Source organism: Pagrus major, chromosome 11, assembly GCF_040436345.1.
Source record: "Pagrus major chromosome 11, Pma_NU_1.0".
NCBI lineage: Eukaryota > Metazoa > Chordata > Actinopteri > Spariformes > Sparidae > Pagrus > Pagrus major.
In genome coordinates this window covers 10,345,040-10,365,026 of record NC_133225.1, presented here as the reverse complement: position 1 = coordinate 10,365,026, position 19,987 = coordinate 10,345,040, and the positions used below count along the sequence as shown (strand labels likewise).

At 43.0% G+C, this 19,987-nt stretch overlaps 3 protein-coding genes across 3 annotated transcripts; 2 read left to right on the top strand and 1 right to left on the bottom strand.

Annotated features, from left to right (window-relative positions):
* Window positions 1-2,218: 2,218 nt before the first annotated feature.
* echdc2 (enoyl CoA hydratase domain containing 2) lies at window positions 2,219-7,492 on the top strand. The gene is made up of 11 exons (XM_073475964.1): window positions 2,219-2,507; window positions 3,125-3,192; window positions 3,276-3,363; window positions 3,450-3,536; window positions 3,629-3,721; window positions 5,143-5,199; window positions 5,310-5,372; window positions 5,467-5,591; window positions 6,419-6,469; window positions 6,554-6,601; window positions 7,144-7,492. The coding sequence occupies exons 1-11, from the start codon at window positions 2,267-2,269 to the stop codon at window positions 7,219-7,221; spliced, it is 999 nt and encodes a 332-aa protein (XP_073332065.1). The 5' UTR covers window positions 2,219-2,266; the 3' UTR covers window positions 7,222-7,492.
* Window positions 7,493-7,500: 8 nt separating this feature from the next.
* zyg11 (zyg-11 family member, cell cycle regulator) lies at window positions 7,501-16,078 on the bottom strand. Its single transcript, XM_073475962.1, has 18 exons — window positions 15,742-16,078; window positions 15,432-15,597; window positions 14,888-15,099; window positions 14,477-14,794; window positions 14,214-14,327; window positions 13,993-14,109; window positions 13,767-13,907; window positions 13,390-13,566; window positions 12,078-12,142; window positions 11,745-11,844; window positions 11,616-11,666; window positions 11,371-11,532; window positions 11,135-11,182; window positions 10,843-11,040; window positions 10,696-10,748; window positions 10,409-10,506; window positions 10,057-10,257; window positions 7,501-9,471 (listed from the first exon to the last, which is right to left on the bottom strand). Exons 1-17 carry the CDS (start codon window positions 15,769-15,771, stop codon window positions 10,067-10,069), a joined length of 2,241 nt encoding a protein of 746 aa, XP_073332063.1. The 5' UTR covers window positions 15,772-16,078; the 3' UTR covers window positions 7,501-9,471; window positions 10,057-10,066.
* A 153-nt stretch (window positions 16,079-16,231) lies between these two features.
* Window positions 16,232-18,552, top strand: coa7 (cytochrome c oxidase assembly factor 7). Its single transcript, XM_073476870.1, has 3 exons — window positions 16,232-16,618; window positions 16,745-16,885; window positions 17,830-18,552. Exons 1-3 carry the CDS (start codon window positions 16,513-16,515, stop codon window positions 18,273-18,275), a joined length of 693 nt encoding a protein of 230 aa, XP_073332971.1. The 5' UTR covers window positions 16,232-16,512; the 3' UTR covers window positions 18,276-18,552.
* Window positions 18,553-19,987: the final 1,435 nt, after the last annotated feature.

Genomic DNA, 19,987 nt, shown 5'->3' with positions numbered 1-19,987 from the left:
ACTATGTGTGTTAGTATTACAGTATCTGTGTGATAAAACAGCAGACACAAAGGTCAAACGAACTGTACACGCCCTGAGCGGATCACTGTGCCGTCTCGCTCGTGACAGACAGCTCCAGTAACAGGACGCCACTCACTCCCTCTGACTCATGCCAGGCCTCGTGCCCCTTCACCAGGCCGCCCTGCTTGAACTCAGCCATGGGCCTTGGTGTGGCTGAGGCTGGAGGGCCGTCTGCTGCAGTCTACTTATGACTCTGTCCCCTGCTCACGTCACCTCCTGCCTCTGAAGGGAGGAGAGGAAGAGGAAGGAGAAAAGGATAGTGTCTCTTTGAACTGCAGTAGTCTGCAATGTGAAGCAGAGGCTTGTAGTGAAGTGACCTGAGCGGTGAGTGCACTGGTGGGCAAAGAAGCAACAGGATTACGTGCTCCTCCGATCTACCCTCTGGTACAACACTGACCCCTGCAGGATTGGAGGGGAAGCTCCTCTTAGACTTCCTCCTCTGTCCTTTTTTGACCACATTAAAGGCAAATATCTCCTGTGTGTGTGTGTGTGTGTGTGTGTGTGTGTCTGTGTGACGTGTGTCCAACCTGTCCCTGGCTGTGTCCGTCACAGTCCATCAGGATCAGTTTCTGTCCTTCGAATCAAAGGGCGAGTGTCATCTACCATCAGTTTCCCATCTCAAGGCTCACACACACGAGAAGAGGAACACACACCTGGCAGACATCAAATCTGAACAGCCTGTTCCCGTCCAAACCAGAGACTTAGAAACCCATCTGGTGACGCAAATCCCAGTGATCTCTCTTTACATCGCAAATGATGCCTCATCAGGCTGTTGTCTCTGTCTGCTTTTGTTTCCCTCCTTCTTTCTGTTTTATCTGGTCAGTGGTCAGTATGTGTGATTCATGTGTTCACTTATGATCATAGCTTCAGTTTCACTTCACCCACTTAATCCTGCTTTTACCCTCCTGACCCAACACCCTGCAGCACACAGCCACCTACACTGTGCACTAATGATGCGTTTACATCTCAGTTACAAATTAATATGATTCACTGCCAAGAGTCACCGACATCCATATTAATTAGGAGGAGTAAACAAAGCCAGACAGCAATAAAACGGACAGTAAAAATGTGCCCGCTGTGGCAGAGGGGAACAAATCTGATCGATGTGAATGTAAAATAACTTTGTAATATTTTATTAAGGGTTAATTTATATCGTAATGGTCTAGATCACATGCACATGCCGACACACACCTGGCTCTCTTTGTTCAGACTGGTGTGCTATCAGAGCCACTGTCTGACTGTGCCATTGCATAACCTGTAAAGACCTGCTCAATAATGCATGGTCAGACTAGACATGGGCAGCCTGATGGAAAACCTTACCTCAACAACATGCTTTGTCTGACCAAAGACTGGACACTCCACTGACTGGACAGTGTGTGTGTGTGTGTGTGTGTGTGTGTGTGTATGTGTATGTGTGTGTGTGTGTGTGTGTGTGTGTGTGTGTTTGTGAGGAAGAAAACTATACTTTCACAATTACATTTTTCTTTTGCTGAGTGAACTAAAACTTTAAATTATATATATTTTACTTACTGTTTTTTTTTTTTTTTTTTGGGGGGGGGGGGGTGTTAGGGTAAAATTATTGTGATGGTAAATCAATTAATTAATTAGTCAGTTAACTTTTTTATGCATCATTAATTAATAATTTATAGATAACATGCAATATACTATTTATTTCCCTTTTTATCAATGCTAATTTTCCTGTATTTATTATTATTGTTGTTATTATTATTATTATTTTAGCATTAATTGTTATTTATTATTACTTATTTATTTCCCAGGCTTCTATATTGACTTGATTGTAGAAAATCATATAGTAGTGCAAGAAGATCACAGGGGGAATCCTAAAGAACTGATATCAATTCTTGATAATGTCACAATTTTAAAATTAAAAATCAATCAGTTAATTAAAACCCACAACATCTGTCCCTTGCTGAGTGAAGTAGTGAAAACTGAAACTTCCCCACTGTCACCAAGTCATTTCAGGCATAAATGACAAGATCAGAGCAGAATACCAAGGTTTTGCTCCCTGGAGTAAACTTTGCATGAGCCAGCACCAGTATTTTAAAAAGTAAAGTCAGTTTTTTTCTGGAGGTCTGCAGCAGCCAAGTCCCTCCTCTGACAGGAAGCTACCTGCACCAAGCTTCCTGAAACTTTTCTCTACAGTCTTCCTGCTTCTGCAGACTGAACAGTGAAGGAACCAGCAGGCATGGCAGCACTAATTCGCAGGCTGGCAGTGCCCAGGTGCTCATCGAGGCGGTGGCTCGGTGTGATTCTGCGGGAAACGCACGGCCGAACTTCCAGTATGATCCCCCGGGACGGAGCGCGCCCGCTGGCCGGTGGCGGTCGCCCTCTGACGGCGTACAGCCGCGCACACAGCCGCAGGCAGCACACGGAGGCGGCTGATCCTGTAGAGGTGGATGTAAAGCGGTTAGAGGGGGAGGACGATGGTAGGGACACACTGCTGTTCACATCCACACTTGAGACATTCGTATGATACCACAGCACATTAAAGCCAATGCCTCCTGTATGCTGTGTAACTAAAACAAATATTAACCTGCTTGCTGAGGACAAGAGCTTATCTTCCCACAGGTAGGACTGTAGTTACCATGAGGACACTGAGGTCATGTCCTTTGATATCTTGATATACATATTAGGTAACACTTAATATGTCACATCATTCAAATAAACACTTATATACTAAAAAATGGCAAATTTATAGTTAATCAAACTTTAGCTAATAGTTATTTCACTGTTAAGAAGCAATGACATTCTTTATAAACCATTTATTAGCAATTGTTTATTGGAAAGGGGCAATTCATGTTCATGATACTGTAAATGGTTAATAAATACTGTGTAGATCATTTATAAACATTTGTCCCTTGCTGCAGCATCCCAAGGTTCAGCTCCACCTTGTGATCCCACCCCTCTATTCCCACATCCTGTCACTCTTTTGCCTTTCCCATCGAAATAGAGCCATGAAAAGGCCAAAAAATGATTTCAAAAAATAAAACAAGTGAACTTATAGTTGCTGCTCTGTCTTTCTCCTGTTGTTCTCCCTTCTCAGGGATAGTGGAGGTGTTGATGTGCCGACTCAAGGCAAGAAACGCTCTTGGCCATGTGTTTGTGTCACAGGTGAGATAACCTCTACGTCACCACTCACTCTCTCTCACACAACTGCCCAAACAGACTGAGACACTGTGTCCCTGTTTGTGCAGATGAGGGAGCTGGTGTCCGCTCTGTCCACTGACCCAGCTGTGCGTGTGGTCGTCTTCAGGAGTTTAGTCCCAGGTGTTTTCTGCGCAGGTAAGTGAAACCTGCCAGGCCTCTGGATTTGTGATCAAAGCCTGTCTGATCGGCATGCGTATCATCATGATGTGTACACACTGTAGGTGCAGACCTGAAAGAGAGAGCTCAGATGAACAACGCTGAGTCTGACCTGTTCGTTCACGGCCTGAGATCCCTCATGACTCAGATAGGTAAGAAACAGAACACGTTATGTTGAGAATAAGCAGTTACTGGCTTTTGGGATTTATAAACTTATGTCTCTTTGTTCTAATGACCCTGGCAGCATCGGTGCCCATGCCAACCATTGCAGCGATGGACGGCGTTGCCCTGGGAGGAGGCCTGGAGTTGGCCTTGGCCTGTGACCTCCGCACTGCTGGTGAGTGCCCTCTGACCCTTCACCTATCAACCCTGAACTGCATGAGTCAGCATCATGCTGGACTGTATTCTCTTTTTCCTTCCTTCAGGTGATGTTAATGGGGTATGAAAAGGGGATGTCATGTTCTCTTCACAGCTGTCACCAATCCCGTCATATTAGATCAGTGGTTGAGTCTAAACAGGATGGTGGAGGGTAGCAGCATCCACTTAAGGCCATTTTTGTAGACTGACAACTCCCTTATCCCATCAGTGTAGATTAGAGCAGTGGTTCTCAACCTGGGCGTCGAGACTCCCGGAGGTCAGTAGTAATATTCTGAGATAGTAAACAAGTTAGGAAACAAGAAGAAGGAACACTTCTGCTACACAAGACTGTGTCTTTTATCAAACCTTCTTTTTTCCGTTTTCATTATATCTTGTTTTTTTTGCAGTATCTGATGTTCTTATCTGATAAGTACAAAGGTGTCGATGTTGTCGTGAGTTTTACAAGGTCAGACAAAACCCATTTTTATACCTCTGCGTTGGCAATAGCTGTGGCCAGAGGCATTTCGGAGGGGTAAGCTGTGACCTCACACATCACTTTAAAATGGACATGTTTAATTCTTTCAAAAAAAGCATTAAAGGGGCTCTATGTAACAATTTGTAGCAATTTACATGTATTACCTTCCCTGTCTCTCACAGTTGCCTATACAAGCCTGTGGATGATTGTGTAAGTTGTTTAAAGGAGACAGAGTTGTTACTATTAAGTTAAAATGTCAAATTACATTTTGGAAATGTTCATATTTTCCTTATTTAAAAAAATATGTGTTTAATCTTCGGGCTGAGGAAACACTTAACAAGCAGCGGTCAGTCATTACAAACTCAAGCCAAATTTTGAGGGAATGTGTATGTAAATAATGCAGAAGAAGAATTATTATTTCAGTCAGTATGATCATCACATATCATCACTGTGTATGATATTATCAGGCTGTCGATAAGATGCTGTTGACTGTCTTAAAGCTGCTTCAGGGGAAAGAAAAAGGCAAAACTGGATCTTAAGGGGTTTTAAACGTAATCTTAAAATACACTTGGAAGTACTCAGTGGTCAACAGCAAATCCGTTGTTGCTCCCGAGAGGCAGACATTTAGGAGAGAAGTGTTTTTCACCCAGCACTAATGATCTGCCACTGAGCTTAGGGACTAATGAAAGCTGCTGAGGCCAGACACATCTGCCCAGCTGTTCACGTAGCTCGATAAACAATGCCATTGGTTAAATCAGTCGTGGCAGCTCGCTGATTGGCCGAGCGCTGACGAGCTAGGTGAGCAGGTGTTTGCGTCTGTTGCTCTGACAGAGGCATCAGTCAGACTTTACGCTCCTCCCCGGCTTAATGGCACTCAGCAGCGCAGACCTTCAGCCGTCCTCTGTGTTTGTGTGTGTGTGTTTCAGCGTCCTCGGCACAGATGGGTCTGATTGAGACGACACGGGGGCTGCTCCCAGGGGCGGGTAAGACGAAGCAGAGGTCACGCAAAAAAAAATAAAGACCTTGCAAAGTAGTGTAGTAGAGAAACGAAGCAGCTGTGCAGAGGAAGTTGACCTTGTGGTTGATCCTGCAGGGGGCAGTCAGCGGCTGCCGCGGATGGTTGGCATCACTCTGGCCAAAGAGCTCATCTTCACAGGTGGTATTACAGAAACACCCACATGTTGCTATAGACACAGGCTCCTTGTCGTTCAGAGGGTTTTGTTTATTTCTCTCTGTCTGTCTGTTATCAGGTAGGCGTGTGGGAGGGCAGACAGCTCTGGAGATGGGGCTGGTAAACAGAGCTGTAGAGCAGAACCAGACAGGAGACGCTGCCTACAGAGAGGCACTCAGCCTGGCCAGAGAGATACTGCCCCAGGTGACAACACACACACACACACACACACACACACACACACACACACACACACACACACACTCTTTCCTCTCTGCTACAGCTCAGATACTGATGCATCCCTCCTCCTCCAGGCCAACGACCTGGTCTTCCTCCTCTGCGTCTCGTCTTCTTTCTCTCTTCCCGGTGTTTTCTTCCCACCTCTCTCTGCTCTCTCCAGGCCTCTGTCGCTCCATATTTCTCTCACTCCAGTTCAGATGCCCGCAGTTGGTCGGGCCAGAGTGGCAGTCAAGTGGAGAAATGGGCCTCAAATAGCAGGGCACAGACAGACACATTACCCGACACATGCTTGCGTTGGTGTGGACTGAATGACTGACAGGAGTTTGCGCTGAAAAGAGGCGAGGACGGATTGAGGAAGATTTTTCTGTCAGTGTTGTTGTGGCTTCCTGTGGAACTGCTGAAAGGATTTAGATGAGACGGATTGAAAATTAAAACGCTTGCTCCTACATTTCCCATGATTCCACTCAGCTTTGTCTCTCATTGGACCCTCCCTTCCCTGCAAACACATCTTTCAGACTTCACCTCCTCAGTTTGCAGATTATGCTTCCTGTTAAACATCTGTGTGTGAGATGACATCATTAGGGGAATTTTTGTCTAGATTTGACAAAAAGCCCCTGTTGCAAACTGATCTTCATGTGGAAAAATTATTGTTCATCTTTAAATATGTTTTTTCATGTCTTGTTTTGGTCATTATTCAGACTCATTCAATGTTAATGCTGATGCTTTATACGTATAACAGTAAGTGTACGGTCTCCTATTATTACCATCTGTCTTTCACGTCTGTTGTCCAGGCTCCTATTGCTGTGCGGATGGCAAAAGAGGCAATGAACAGAGGCATTGAGGTACATCGTGAGTTGTTGATTTTTTAAAAAAAAATATATTTTTTTACATCAGTGATAGCATTGATTGAAATCTGTCTCTTCCAGGTTGACATTGGTTCAGCAATGGCAATAGAGAGGATGTGTTATGCTCGGGTAAGCCTTCCAATGCTTATTTAATGTGTTGTAAACAATTACTGTAATTTAGTACATTAATGTGCTAATGGTTAGCTTAGCAGCTAGCAATTTGGGGTCTTGGCGCTTTTGGAGACTTGGATTACGCCTCACAAGCTCTATGGAGCCATTTTATGTATTTTTTCTGTTTGTTTTTCTGTGTTATGTGGTTTACAAAACTTCAATCAGCTTGAGGGAGTGTAGATAGTGACCGAATTTTCATTTTGGGGTGAACTTATCCTTTAATTGACTTCCTACACAAAGTGTCACTCTGACAACTGTGCTCAGATTATGAACTACTACTAAAATATAGAGCATTTTACGCAACCTAAGCTAGAACGGCATAAACAGCCATTGATTTTATGTATGTATTTTTACATAGATAGAAAAAAAATTGGCATGTGGTCCTCACTTAAGGGCAGCCCTGCGCCAAAACAACCCATGATGTGGATGATCTCTATGCTTTGCTAACCTTAAAACCTCCCTAAATTCTGTGAAACCTGCTGTAACCCCTCTCTTTTCAGGTCATCCCCACGCGGGACAGACGGGAGGGTATGGCTGCCTTCATAGAGAAGAGACCCCCGCGGTACATTGGGGAATAAAGTCTATGAAAGTATTGAATTTCCCTCGCACAGACGAGCCCACAGGATGCACGCGGCTCTCTGTAACATCATGTCTGATAGGCAATTAACTTCTATTGATTGTGTGTGTGCAGCCCAGCCAGCATCGGTACATTAGTTAAGGTCAGCGTGGGTCCACAGTGGCGACTGTCTGCTTTGGTGACACAAAAGTTCATACTGTTTTATTACACCTTCCACGCTGCGTGGGTGATGTGAAGCTGGTTCTTGGAATAAAAAAAAAAATGCCACACAAGCGTCATGTCCAGTTTATGGGAATGTACATTCTTTATTTTCCAAACTTGAAAACGTGACTCTCAGCAGCAACATGGCACAGTCACAGCAGACATACAGTATATTCACTTTTTGCATCTTCCATCTGATTCAAACAGTTGTGAAAAATTAAACTGGCCTTCGCTGTTCAATGTTCAGGGGCTCAACTCAAATATCAAACATTATCAGAAACAGATCCAAAACTGATTCTGTGTCATCTGCTGCTTCATCAGCTCAGCACTCATGCATGATTAGCAAGCTCATTCACATCTGATTTACACAAAACAATAAGGCCATAATTCACTGAGCAGATGAGCTGATGTCTTGTGTTTTAGATTACCATTTAGTAGCCCAGTATTATCTCCTCTCCCATCAACATACACGTGTTTTATAGAAGTCCTTTGACTTATCACTGTTCCCGCTGAAGCCTCGAAAATGTTTTTTCTGTTTTTTTAAATGAGTCATCATGGTTGTATGAGGGGCTTGACAGCAGTTTATAGAAGCAACATTAGTCATGATTGCATAGAGAATGATGATGGGGCCTTAGATGAAAAAGGAGAATGTGGGCGTCAGCTGTAACAGCAGATGGAGGCTTCTCTGGACAGCAGAAGCGTACCTGGTAAAATAGCATCCGGCAGGATACTAATGCCACATGGCCAGGTGTGTCAGAACAGAAAAATACCCCGGGTGCACCCCTCCTTTGTTCTTAATCATCATTAATTCTTAAACAATGGAACATACATTATAATCATTTCCATGCAGCCAATTTTCATCCAGTCCTGAACAAACTGTTACTATGTCTCTGTCATTTTCTATTATGTACAAATTACATACACTCTTTTAAAGATGCAGCTACTTGTACAGACGTACATACACACACATGCTCACACTGAAGTGCTGTCTCTGTCTTTAAGACACGTCAGAAAGCACAGCGAACATACCAATATATATATACAAGTTTCTCAAAGAGAAAACAGCTGAATACACATATCCATCATGATAATACTGACCTCATCATTATTGCCATTTGTGTCCAGAGTGTTTTTGCACTTTAGCCATAACTGACAGGATATTTTCAACTTACTACATCTGATTTTTGCCACTGATACGATTGGTTTAAGGGGCTGTCAAATGTTTACAAAGAAAAAGCATCAGAGCTTCGATATAACTTCTCTATAATTTAGGTTTTCATCTTTAATGTTTGGAACATTTGAACCCACTGAACACACCCATGGCAAGTGTCCTGTCACATCAAATCAAAAGGCATTAGCCGATATAAGACTAAATGAAGAGGAGAGCAACAGCAGTATTGTGGCCCCAGAGGCGTGGGTTTCAGTGAACACTGCGATAAACAAACAAGCAGGCATTCCTAAAATGAACAGTGCAAGCATTCTGACAAACTCTAGCATGCTTCAGCTCACAGCAGCAGCGTCATGCGTATTATCTAATGAGCCAGTCAACCAATTCGGACAACCAGAGCCCTCAGTAACATACAGGAGGCGGAGGGTGTCGACCCTCAGCTCAGCTTTTGGGAGGTTCAATCCCCAAACTGAGAGTTGTGCGTGCACACATTTTTGGTACAAAAATTTTCATAAAACCAATGTCAGATTAACAATAGCGAGCGCAGACACAAACCTCATGTCGAGCTTAACTGACCAACAGCTTGTTCTTATAATTTAAGTTTTTAAATCACAATGAGCACACACAGACATATTTTCGTTTTTGAAACAAACACGCAGAAAATAAATAAAGTTAGTGTGTGTGTGTGTGCAAAGAATTGCGCTGTCTTTGTCCATTATTTTTAAAATTTTAGGTTGTCCTTTGAGTTTACTTTCTAGGGATTCTTGATAAAGTGTGTTTGTGCGTGGGATACACATACACACACGCACGGGCACCAAATACAAAATCCCTCTGTAGTGGGACCCAGTTTATGTCCTCTTCTTCGTCAGGGAGCCTGGTTTTCTGAAAGAAAAAATGCAAAAACATGATACAGCAAGACTGGAAAAATGCCATTTAAAAACAAGGAAATACAATGAATACAAGGAGTTTCTTGCTTGTAAAAAGTAAAAAAAGTTGTCCCATTATCTTACTTGCAATATGTAAGAATTGGCCACCTGTCTAATTCAGACTCAAATCAAATAGGGGACAGCATGTAACTATAATAACTGCTAACTGTAGCCAACCGTAGCTGCCGTTAGCTCAGTTAGCTGTGCAGCTAGCGGTCTGGATGGTGAGCTTGGAGCACTGGGTGAGTGATGGTGCTTACACCGCTAGCATGGGAGCTTTGGACCAGAATGGGCCGGGCTAGTTGGTCAGCATGCTATCTTCAGTATATATATCCTCAACATAATACAGGGATGTATTAGTGACAAAACTGTTAATCTGTCACATTCTGCAGATAATTGGAGTTATTTTTTTGTTTCTTTTCAACCAAAATTCAAACACATTGCACCTTTAAAAGCTACTTTATAAGTGATTGTGTTTTATATTAAGTGACATTAGATATTTTTTACTCAAAATTCGACATAAATACTTCGAGTTTTTTACCTGTGTGTGGCTATTGTGGCGGCACGCGGCGACTTGTCTGCAACGGTGCAGCCTGGCCGGTGCGAGCTCTGTGGTTCTGCAGGCTCTCCAGAATGCTCTTCGCCAACCGTTTGACGTCCTTGTGGGTCTGTGGGTGTGTATGAACGAGCTCCAGCTGCTGCAGGCCGCCCTCCTCCAACAGCATGCTGCAGTAACGAGCGGCTGCGAACGCACGGGGAGACACAAAATCAAATCTGTTAGCTGTTTGGGGAGGTAAATAAGTAACAAACGGATGTCAGTAAATGATTTGTGAATGGTCAAATGTGTAGTATAACAACATTTGGTTTAGTGTGTGAATGGATCTGTGTCTCACCGTTCTTGCTGCAGACATGTTGCATGGCCCAGGCCGCCCACAGCTGGACACCAGGGGTGTGAAAGCACTCCAGTAAGGGAAAGAAGGGGTTAAATGACCTACAGAATGAGAGACAATAAGGATTTGTTGATACTGAATGTCACGTGTTCATGCATGAAAGCATAAAGCTCAGTATGAAGACTCAAAGATTCAAGGTGCTCTCTTAACCGTAGTTTTGAATACTGTATAAAAATGAACTGTGGATTGTTTTTCTACTTTATTATGACTGTAGAGATGCTGAATCTTACCTGTAGGCCACCATTTCACACTCGGGTGCGGGCCACTTCACAATAACAGCGTGCTGGGGAGACAAATAAAGGCAAAAGACTCAAACCAACTTTTCAAAATAACTGTGTGCAGTATTTTTACGTGAGTAGTTTTTGCCGATTCCCCACCAGCTGCTCCAGTAAGGAGGACCGAAGATCAGAGCTGAGCGTCCAGGCTTCCTCTCCTCGTGACGTCAGGTGTGCGAGGATGCCTGCGGCGAAGTAGCTGACCTCCACCTCTTGGCTGTGCAGCAGAGTCCTGATGTGGTCCAGGAAGCCCTGCACCATCAGCTCACCGTGCAGCTCCCCAACCTCGGCTATGTTGTTCTACGCAGCAAAAAGTGAATAACGATGGATTGATGTCGCAAATTTATTCAAGATTGAGTTTTTCTGAATGGTAGTGAGAAAGCGGTAAACTCACCAGCAGGCCGAGAACCTTCTGCTGTATGGAAGACTCATTGGGGAAGGACTGCAGAGGGGGTTGGAGGAATGGAAACAAAACAAGTGAGTCAGCCCGCCCTTTAGGCATACACACTATATACAGAGCAACACGTGATTAAGCGTAATGATGAACTAATATGGTAATCTGCTCTGAGATGTTTTTTCTATGTAGTGCTTTCTTTTTATTTACATCAACATGTTGACATTTCTGTGTACCTCGAGAACTTTAATAAACAAGTCCAGGCCCTGGTTCTCAATAAAATGGCGGCAGGTTGTTGGTGACTCATCAGTGAGGTTCCAAAGTGCACTCAGCGTAAATTTGAGGGTGGCGTCCACCGTGCCCTGAGTAGCCTTCTGACGCACGATGTGGAGCAGTTGCTGCAGGGGGGGAGGGAGAATATTTGCTATAAAAATGTGCCTTTTTTTGATGGTACACAACAGAGTGTAGAAGAGAATCTCACCTTCACGATGAACAGCTCTGCTCCCAGCTGAGCCGTCTGCTCTGTGGACAACTGGAAAAAGCAAACAAGTTCAGGAAGACGCAAAGAAATGTGCTAAGGGATGCGTGAATAATACAACATGACAGATACCTTAGCAGCCAATATGGAAATGATAGCCACAGCCATCCTCTGCATGTTCTGGTCTTCGTGGTTGCAGAGCCACTGCATCACTAGTTTGGCAGCTTCAAACCTTACAAGCAAGGAGAGATCAAAACATTTCTTGTGTAAATATAGCACATCTCCGACAGATTTGAGTTTCCTCCTTTGCTTCCACTGACACACATTTACACTTTCTTTTAGATATTTAGTCTTTTCTAATGACTGTAATCACTTAAAAGGTAAATTATAATTACATGTTATAATAATTAATAGTATTAATAGTAGTATTAATTAAAAATACTATCGTAAATAAGTATTTCTCACCTGTTGAATGGGACCTCCTGCAGAATGCGATCACTGCACAGTGACAGCAGACAATTCTTCTGCAGCTATAGACAGAAAACCAAAACAGGCATCAGTCCAGAACCTGAAATACAACCGACTGCAAAGACCTCAAAAAAATCAGTTAATATACTTTTCTCTTTGCGTTTTATTATACCAGTCCAGTAAAATGTGTCAACAGAAATCCCTCATGTCTGACTTGAACCCTGTGCAAGGCACAAAAATAATTTTGTTTTCAATTTGCCCATTTAATTGAATAAAATCTTTTTTTTTCTTTTTTTTTTTAAAACAATAAACAGTAAAAACAGATAGCATTTAATTGTACATTTCAATTCTTTAATGACTTCCCAGTCTTGACCCGATCTCTGAATTTGATTCCAGTGTAGAAAACATTATTCAAATACGTTATTAATCAGCACAATGCTCTTGCATTACACTATATTTTGCATTTGCTTGTGTGAAGCCTCTATCTCTGTCCATGATGAGGAAAACAGAAAAAGGAAGCTGCAGTGTTTTTTTGGCTTTGGGAAGTTCCCCAACACATCAGAATTTTCAGACTGTCAAAATGCCTTTTTAGTTTGGACACATTTGTTTTCCCCTAACCGATGCTTTCAAATTCCCCGAGCTGCAGGCCCCTAGACTCAAACAGGGCTTTCACCCACAGCTCTCCCTCAAGCTTCAATTATTACTTCAGTCTTGTCTGTGACCAACGGCTCCTACAGTTTATTTATGTACGTAGGCAGGTTCAGATTGTGAATGAAGAAGATATATGAGGCGGAAAAATATCGGAAAAAAATCTGTAGAGTAAAAATTGATCTTAAATTCACTTTTCATTTTCATCATTATTAAAAAAATGTATTTATTTTATTTATTCTGTATCTTATTTTATGTTTTGTAAAGCATATTGCAGGTTCAACATAAACATTTCAAATCAGATGTTACACAACAATAACACTGCTCAGCAGTAAATACACATACATTACCTGTATGAATGATAAAATTCATAAAAATTTAAATTTAGAAATACATTAACTGGTGGCAGGGAAAACTGTGTAACTGACTCTTGTTGTAGCTCAGCAAAGACAGTTTTTCTAGTGTTATCTGTGCCTTGAAAAAAAAAAGTGCTTGGCTGGTCCATCATTGATGGGAACTGGTTATATATCACACAATTGTTTTTCTCTCAAAGTTCACTGTGCTGGTAAACTGTATCACGTGCGACAGCCTGCTTAAATGCAGTCATTGGTGTTTTTTTGTGATTGATATGACATGATATGACACGTGGGGATGAAGCTACCTGTTGGTGGTTGGGGAACGTCCTCATGGCCTCCAGTAAAAGCTGAGTGACTGTACTCAACAGTCGCACTGGCATTCCTGCTGCCAGGTCCTGCTTCGTCAGGTTGAACACACAGGCACTAGCTGCCAGCTGGACATTCAGAGTGGCAGGATGATTCTTCATACCCAAAACTACCAGCTAGAAAAAAAACAGGAGAAGAGGGAAGTAATATTGTGTTATTTGAGACAGATGAGGAACTGTAATTGTGGAGTTTGACACAATACTCAGTAAGTATGGCTGACACGCCATCGCTTATCAGATAAAATGTGGTATGGGTATGACTTTATATGTATTGTGAAACCATGATAAAACAATATAATATGATAACGTGGGTCTACCTTGAGGATGTCAGGCCTCGGTTTCTCCATGACATGTGTCAGGCTGAACAGATGAAACAGAGCTTCTCTCACAAAACCCTCCCTCTCACTGTAGCGACGCAGGGCCTCACAGATCTGGGTCTCGTTGGCCTCTCCTGTTACCTGTTTACACACAAAGACAGTTTGCTGTAGCAAAACCAACTTTCTATGCACAGCTATCAGCGTTAATGCTCACATGCATACCTACCTTTAGATTTCCTTCTCCAGAGAGGAAGTCAGAAAATCCAGCATCTGTAGCCAGAAGTCCCATAAAGGTCATCCCTGGTCTCTCCTCAACAAATGCCTTAACAGCTGCATCTGTCACCTGCAACATTCACACATGTAAGAAATGACAACTTGGCTCAATGGTCTGTATCCTATCTTTGCAATCTAACTGAAATATGCATGCACAAATACTAACACACACACCTGTTTCCTCCCGGACACGTCTAGGGAAACAAGGGCAGGCAGGATCCCTGGCTGTCCGAGCAGCTGACGAGCCACGTCAGAGGTAAACTGCTTGTCATCACTGATATCCAGGTGCTGCATAGGCAGGGTTTCACACAAACAAACACAATAATATGTTTCGTAAAACACGAACAAGCATGGCTGGGAGAAAATCAAAGAGAAAGTTTTTTTCTCAAACCAATCAATAGAAACAGGCTTAGTGCAAAACTCATCCTTCCACTAACCTGCAATACATCCAACTGGCCTATGACTCCCAGCAGCTGACCAGTGCTCATCTCCAGCCTCTTCAGCTGGTGCAGTGTGAGTGAGCGCAGGCGCTCCTTCAGGCCCAGCAGCGGGTTCAGGTTGGTGACTGAAGTGTTGGAGAGATCGAGGCTCTCCAGCCGAGGCAGGGAGCACACGTCGACGAGCCCGGAGTCGTAGAAGTCCACATTGGCTAGAGAGAGGGAGCGGAGGCCCTGGAGGGAGCTGAAGCGATGCCGGATTGGTTCTTCCAGGGAGGACATGGTCAGCCCTGTTAGGACAAGTCGCTGGAGGGACTCCTGCAGGGCAAAGGCAAAACAATATGAATTGGAATAAAGGTTTCCATTTTTTAATTGGTTTAAATCACGCAAGCTGACATACTCTGACTTTACCTGACAATATTTATTGGTGGCCAGACCCTGTAGAATATCAGGAATAGTGAGGTCTGCGTTGACCCTGGCAGCATCCAGCTCCAGCAGTCGGTGAGGGCAGAGCGCTTTCTGGAAGGCCTCTGCAGAGATCCGCGCTGTCCGGATGCAGGCTCGTCTCAGGCGCAGGTACTCGCAGTTCCGAAACACACCCACTGTGCTGTCATTCAGCGGACCTGAAGTGGAAAGAACTACAGTTAGACTTAAGGCTCATTTATAGGTCAGAGCAGAGCCTTGCGTAATATTGCCTCCGTTTACCTAGGGCAGGGTTTTGGTTAAGATAACGACATACCATCAGACTGACTGGCTCAAAAATTTGACAAATTCTTTCATTTGTTTTTGAGAGGTGTAGAAGAAACTGTCAAAAGTCACTCAAGACATGGATGTGATGATTGCATATACACAGGCTGGGATTTGATGTTTGAAAAAAAAAAAATCGTATAAATTGTAGGCACAGAAGTCAACAAGTCTTCGCTGTGGGGGGGTGACTTTAGAGGTCCAGGTTTACCTTCAGTGGCCATCTTGGCCAGCAGCTGGTCTGCCAGCTCCTGTGGGAAGAGTACAGCCTCCCTGAAGCACAGGGAGCCATCGGGGCGCTTCGCACAGAAACACTCCAGATTTTGGCTCACGTAAGTCAGGCACAGATCTGTCAGAGCCGCAGGAGACGCATCATCCTGTGAAGCAAACACGGGCAGATGTTTGTAGATGGATGAGGGCTTAATTAACGCCATTCGCCAGCGCACTGTACTAACGTAATGAGTGGGCACAACAAAATGAATACGTCACACAAATAAATGACTGTAAAATGTCAAACTTACCGTGTTTAGGAAACTCCTCGCCATCGCCATGGTTAATTAAAAAAAACTCTAATATTAGCTTATGCAGCTGAGACCGGTGTGCGACTCCGTTTTTTACCCGTCTCGGATCGCAGTGTTCACCTGCGTGAGAGCCCGTCGCTATGCTAATCTGCGTGACAGCACGGTAACCAGGGGGAGAGGACGACGGACGTTAGCCGAAAAACCAGCTAGGCTAGCTAGCTCACTTGTTGTCGCCTCCGTTGTGGGAAATCGCTGTCCGTGCAAAAATGTCGAAAGCTGTCGGCTGTGGCGGAATTCATGTTTAAAAGATATCGACGAATAACTGTGGCGACCGAAACCCTGAGCTGAGGAACCGGTGGGGGGGATATCGTTTTCACAGCGGGGAGTTGGGTCTATTTTTGACTAGACTGACTAGACAGACAGTAAACAAAGGTCACAACACTGGAAGTACATTAGCAACGGGGCTGGACTACGGAAGCCTGTGAGGGTGGGTTATGAAACCAGGAAGTTATCAAACTGGAGACGCGCGTGATCACGCTCTCCCTCTGTTTTCATTGAAATTGTGTTATTAGTACTTATAGAATATTTTCATAGCATCTTTACGACCGGCTGGATCACCTCCATTTTTTTTTTTCATTTAAAGGAAACGCTTTTGCAACACCGCGCAGGAACCCATTCATCAAGGTCACAAGTAGTAGTGGATGTGTGGCAGCTAAGCCTTCAGCACATGTGATTATAGTAGAGTTAAAAGGCAGGCGTGCGAGCTCAAATATGGCTGGACTTATAAACTTTGACGATGAGAACGAAGTGAAGCAGTTTCTGGATAATTTGGGAGTGGAGTACAGCTTTCAATGCTACAAAGAAAAGGATCCTGAAGGTAACATTCCTGTGCTGTTCACAGATCAATGGTGATGAAGCACACACAGGATAGAGATGGAAGAGTGGTTGATCAGTGTGAGGTGTGATTGTTTCATCGTGTATCCCTGTGACATGTTTTCCTTAGGGTGCCAAAGGCTAGCAGACTACTTGGAGGGGGTGAAGAAAAACTATGAATCTACAGCACAGGTGCTCAAACACAACTGTGAGACAAATGGACATGGAGAGAGCTGCTATAAACTGGGGGCTTACCACATCACAGGCAAAGGTAAAACAACAGTGGAGCTTATTTGTGATTTGTTTTTGATCATAATGACTGTTGCGTCAAAGTTCAAAAGTTTTAATGTTAAGTTCAGAAAGGCATCACAAGTTGAAACAACAGAAAATGTGTTGTATTAGAGACATAAATACAAAGTACTGGTACTGGTAAACACTGGTGCTTTGCTTGAGTATGCATTCATCCGACTGACTATGACATTTAATACTCAAGGTGAGTGTAATGTATTTTTAACCCACCACATTGATGGCTGTATTGACGTTACAGGTTACATTGAAACAAATGTTAAACAAGGAAAAAATATGAAAACAAAATGAAATATGATGACTTACTCAACAGGATATGAGGTAGTTAGTAACTGGCCCATGTACTACACAGAAATTTGTGTTAATTCAAATTAGTAGCTGGTTAAGTGATTATCAAAAAAACAAAAGAAAAATCTATTGTTACCAGATCACAATACCAAACACTTTGCAATTATAATAACAGTTCCTCTTTTTTTATATCACTAGCCTTGGAGTTAACTAGTTGTTCGGACGAGGACAAACGTTGAGGCAGTAGTTTGGGCTATTGTAAATTGTGATGGGTTTTTTTTTTTTACTTCTTCACATCTGGTAGACTAAACATATAATAAAGAATTCAGAATATTGTTTACATGTGAAAACACAGAAAAGTTTCTTGGAGTAATTTGAATTTTTGACAATGCCTCTATTACACATGTCTGTCACCAGTGTATCAATGCCACATTTGAGGGATCAAAGCAAAAAATGTGTTTTTTACTGATACTGTGGCTCCAGATGAAGGTCAAACTGTTAAATGCTTCAGGTTAGCAATTGTAATATTGATACATAAAAATTTGAATGCAGCATTTCTAATTGAATCTTTTATGGTCAATTTGTAATTCAAAGGAATTGAATTTGAATTCTTCCCACCAGGTGGAGTGACTGAGTGTCTACAAACAGCCTATTCCTTATTCATGCGCTCCTGCAGTTCCGGAGGAAAGAAGTCCGTAGATGCCTGCCACAACGTTGGACTGTTGGCCCATGATGGACGAGCTCTGGAGGGAAAACCTGACCTTACAGCAGCGCGGCAGTACTATGAGAAGGCCTGCGCCGGTGGCTTCGCTCCGTCCTGCTTTAACCTTAGTGCTTTGTTCATTGAGGGCAATTCTAAAGGGCTGGCACCAGATATGACTCAGGCTTTGAAGTACGCTAACAGGGCTTGTGAGCTGGGACACGTGTGGGGCTGCGCCAATGCAAGTCGTATGTACAAACTGGGGGATGGTGCGGAGAAGGATGAGAAGAAAGCCGAGGAGCTGAAGAATCGGGCGAGGGAGCTGCATGGTATAGAGAAGGAGAGGCAGCTCAAGTTTGGGGAGTGAATGTGACACACTCACATTAAATTATCATTGTTTTGGTTTGCCTACATATGTGGTGTTCAGTGAGGTTGTTTGTCAGAACAAGTTTGTTTATATGTGTGCACAGACAAGATCTGTTCAGGCTGTTTAATGGTAGGAGATGATCTGTTTAAGAATGAGTGGTTACTTTTACATCTATACCTCATTTATAGTCTATACGGTAAGATTCAGGGAGCAGCATTAACCTGACATGTAGAGTTCAGCCAAATGTATAGCAATAAAATGAAATGTGATTCATGCACAGCAGTTGATTATTAATTATGGTTTTGAATATCTTTGATTTGTGGTATGCAAATAGTTAGGCACAACTTTATAGTAGGGATGCACGATAATATTGGCACATCATCTGTATCGGCTGATAAAGCTTAAAGCCTTTATCTTGATGAAATATCAGAATGGGCCAGAAATGTATACATCTCTTCTAATTTTTCTCAGTGAATGTGTACATTTTGACAAGCAATTTATGTCTACCAGTGGGCCATCATGATAAGAGTAGGCATAATAATTTAATTCCACGTTAGGAGAGATTTGATGTGCTCTGCATTCAGGTGGAAAAAATATATGTGCATATATTGTATTAATCTACCAAAGCGAGGTGGAGAATATCTGCAGATTCGATACTGGCAAAAATCCGATATCGTGCATCCTCAGCTTATCGGCAGGTGGAAGTCAGTGCATTGCCGTCAGATCTTCATCAGATTGTCACGTACATCAGCCTTCATACAATATTATGTGTGTGTGTGTTATGAATATGGTATGCAACTGTCAGAAAACAGGACATCATTTGATTTAATTTGACAGAAACCTTGTAGAAATTGACAAACCTTGTGGAGGATGACAAATGTGTGGCCTCGGATTTGTGAAGCTTTTGTTTACTTTGTGTATTTGTACTAACCCTGAACCTGCGGAAGATCATTTTGATGTTGTTACAGTGGTTTAGAACAGTAGGACATTGTCATTAAAGGGCACCTCCACCAATTGTACACATTTGAGTGTGTGCACAGGGCTTGGGGAGTATTACTGTAAATGTGAAAAAAAAAAGTAGTTTAAAGCCTTTAAAGCTCCAGAAGAAGCTGCATGTAACCTGATAAATTGCCTCTAGTGATGTCACTCTGGCTAAGTTGTGGGAATGTGGCTAATGTAGGTGTCAGGTTTTGAAAAGGAAGAAGTAAATGGACTTGCACTGCCAACTGCTCATCAGTTTGACTCAGTATCTTGCTCAAGGATACTTCCACTTGCAGCCGGGGGAGCCAGGGAATCGAACCAGCAACCTTCTATTAGATGACCTCCTGAGCTACAGCTGTGTATAAAGAATGTGCGGATTAGGAAATGTGATATCTTTGGTTGTTTTGCTGCATCAGTTTTGATAATTTGTCAACAGTGATTATAGAAGAGTGGGCTGCTTTTCCAAACCTGGTGCCTACATTACCCACAATGCATCTTAGCACACTGAGTGACAATGAGTTTATCAGGTCAAGTGCCACAAAAGGACCTGTGAACACACTTTAATGTGTAAAATTAGTTGGAGTTACCCTTTAAAGCCCATGCACTAGGACTACACAGCTCGGGTTTGACCACAAGAGGGAGTCAGAATCAAACACATGAACATTGCGCCCTTTTCTAAAGCCACTGGGCGCTTTTATCCTCAAGTCACAACAATAGGCGGGGGGGGTACG

What these genes read in the sequence shown, in the direction of transcription:
- echdc2 (XM_073475964.1), top strand. Translation starts at nt 2,267, where the DNA reads ATGGCAGCACTAATTCGCAGGCTGGCAGTGCCCAGGTGCTCATCGAGG. An exon ending in CAAAGAGCTCATCTTCACAG is followed by an intron (nt 5,373 to 5,466) that starts GTGGTATTACAG and finishes GTCTGTTATCAG; the next exon opens with GTAGGCGTGTGGGAGGGCAG. An exon ending in CAATGAACAGAGGCATTGAG is followed by an intron (nt 6,470 to 6,553) that starts GTACATCGTGAG and finishes TGTCTCTTCCAG; the next exon opens with GTTGACATTGGTTCAGCAAT.
- zyg11 (XM_073475962.1), bottom strand. Translation starts at nt 15,771, where the DNA reads ATGGCGATGGCGAGGAGTTTCCTAAACACG. An exon ending in GCCAGTTGGATGTATTGCAG is followed by an intron (nt 14,328 to 14,476) that starts GTTAGTGGAAGG and finishes CTGCCTATGCAG; the next exon opens with CACCTGGATATCAGTGATGA. An exon ending in TGTTTATTAAAGTTCTCGAG is followed by an intron (nt 11,183 to 11,370) that starts GTACACAGAAAT and finishes CCCCCTCTGCAG; the next exon opens with TCCTTCCCCAATGAGTCTTC.
- coa7 (XM_073476870.1), top strand. Translation starts at nt 16,513, where the DNA reads ATGGCTGGACTTATAAACTTTGACGATGAGAACGAAGTGAAGCAGTTT. An exon ending in CAAAGAAAAGGATCCTGAAG is followed by an intron (nt 16,619 to 16,744) that starts GTAACATTCCTG and finishes TGTTTTCCTTAG; the next exon opens with GGTGCCAAAGGCTAGCAGAC. An exon ending in TTACCACATCACAGGCAAAG is followed by an intron (nt 16,886 to 17,829) that starts GTAAAACAACAG and finishes TCTTCCCACCAG; the next exon opens with GTGGAGTGACTGAGTGTCTA.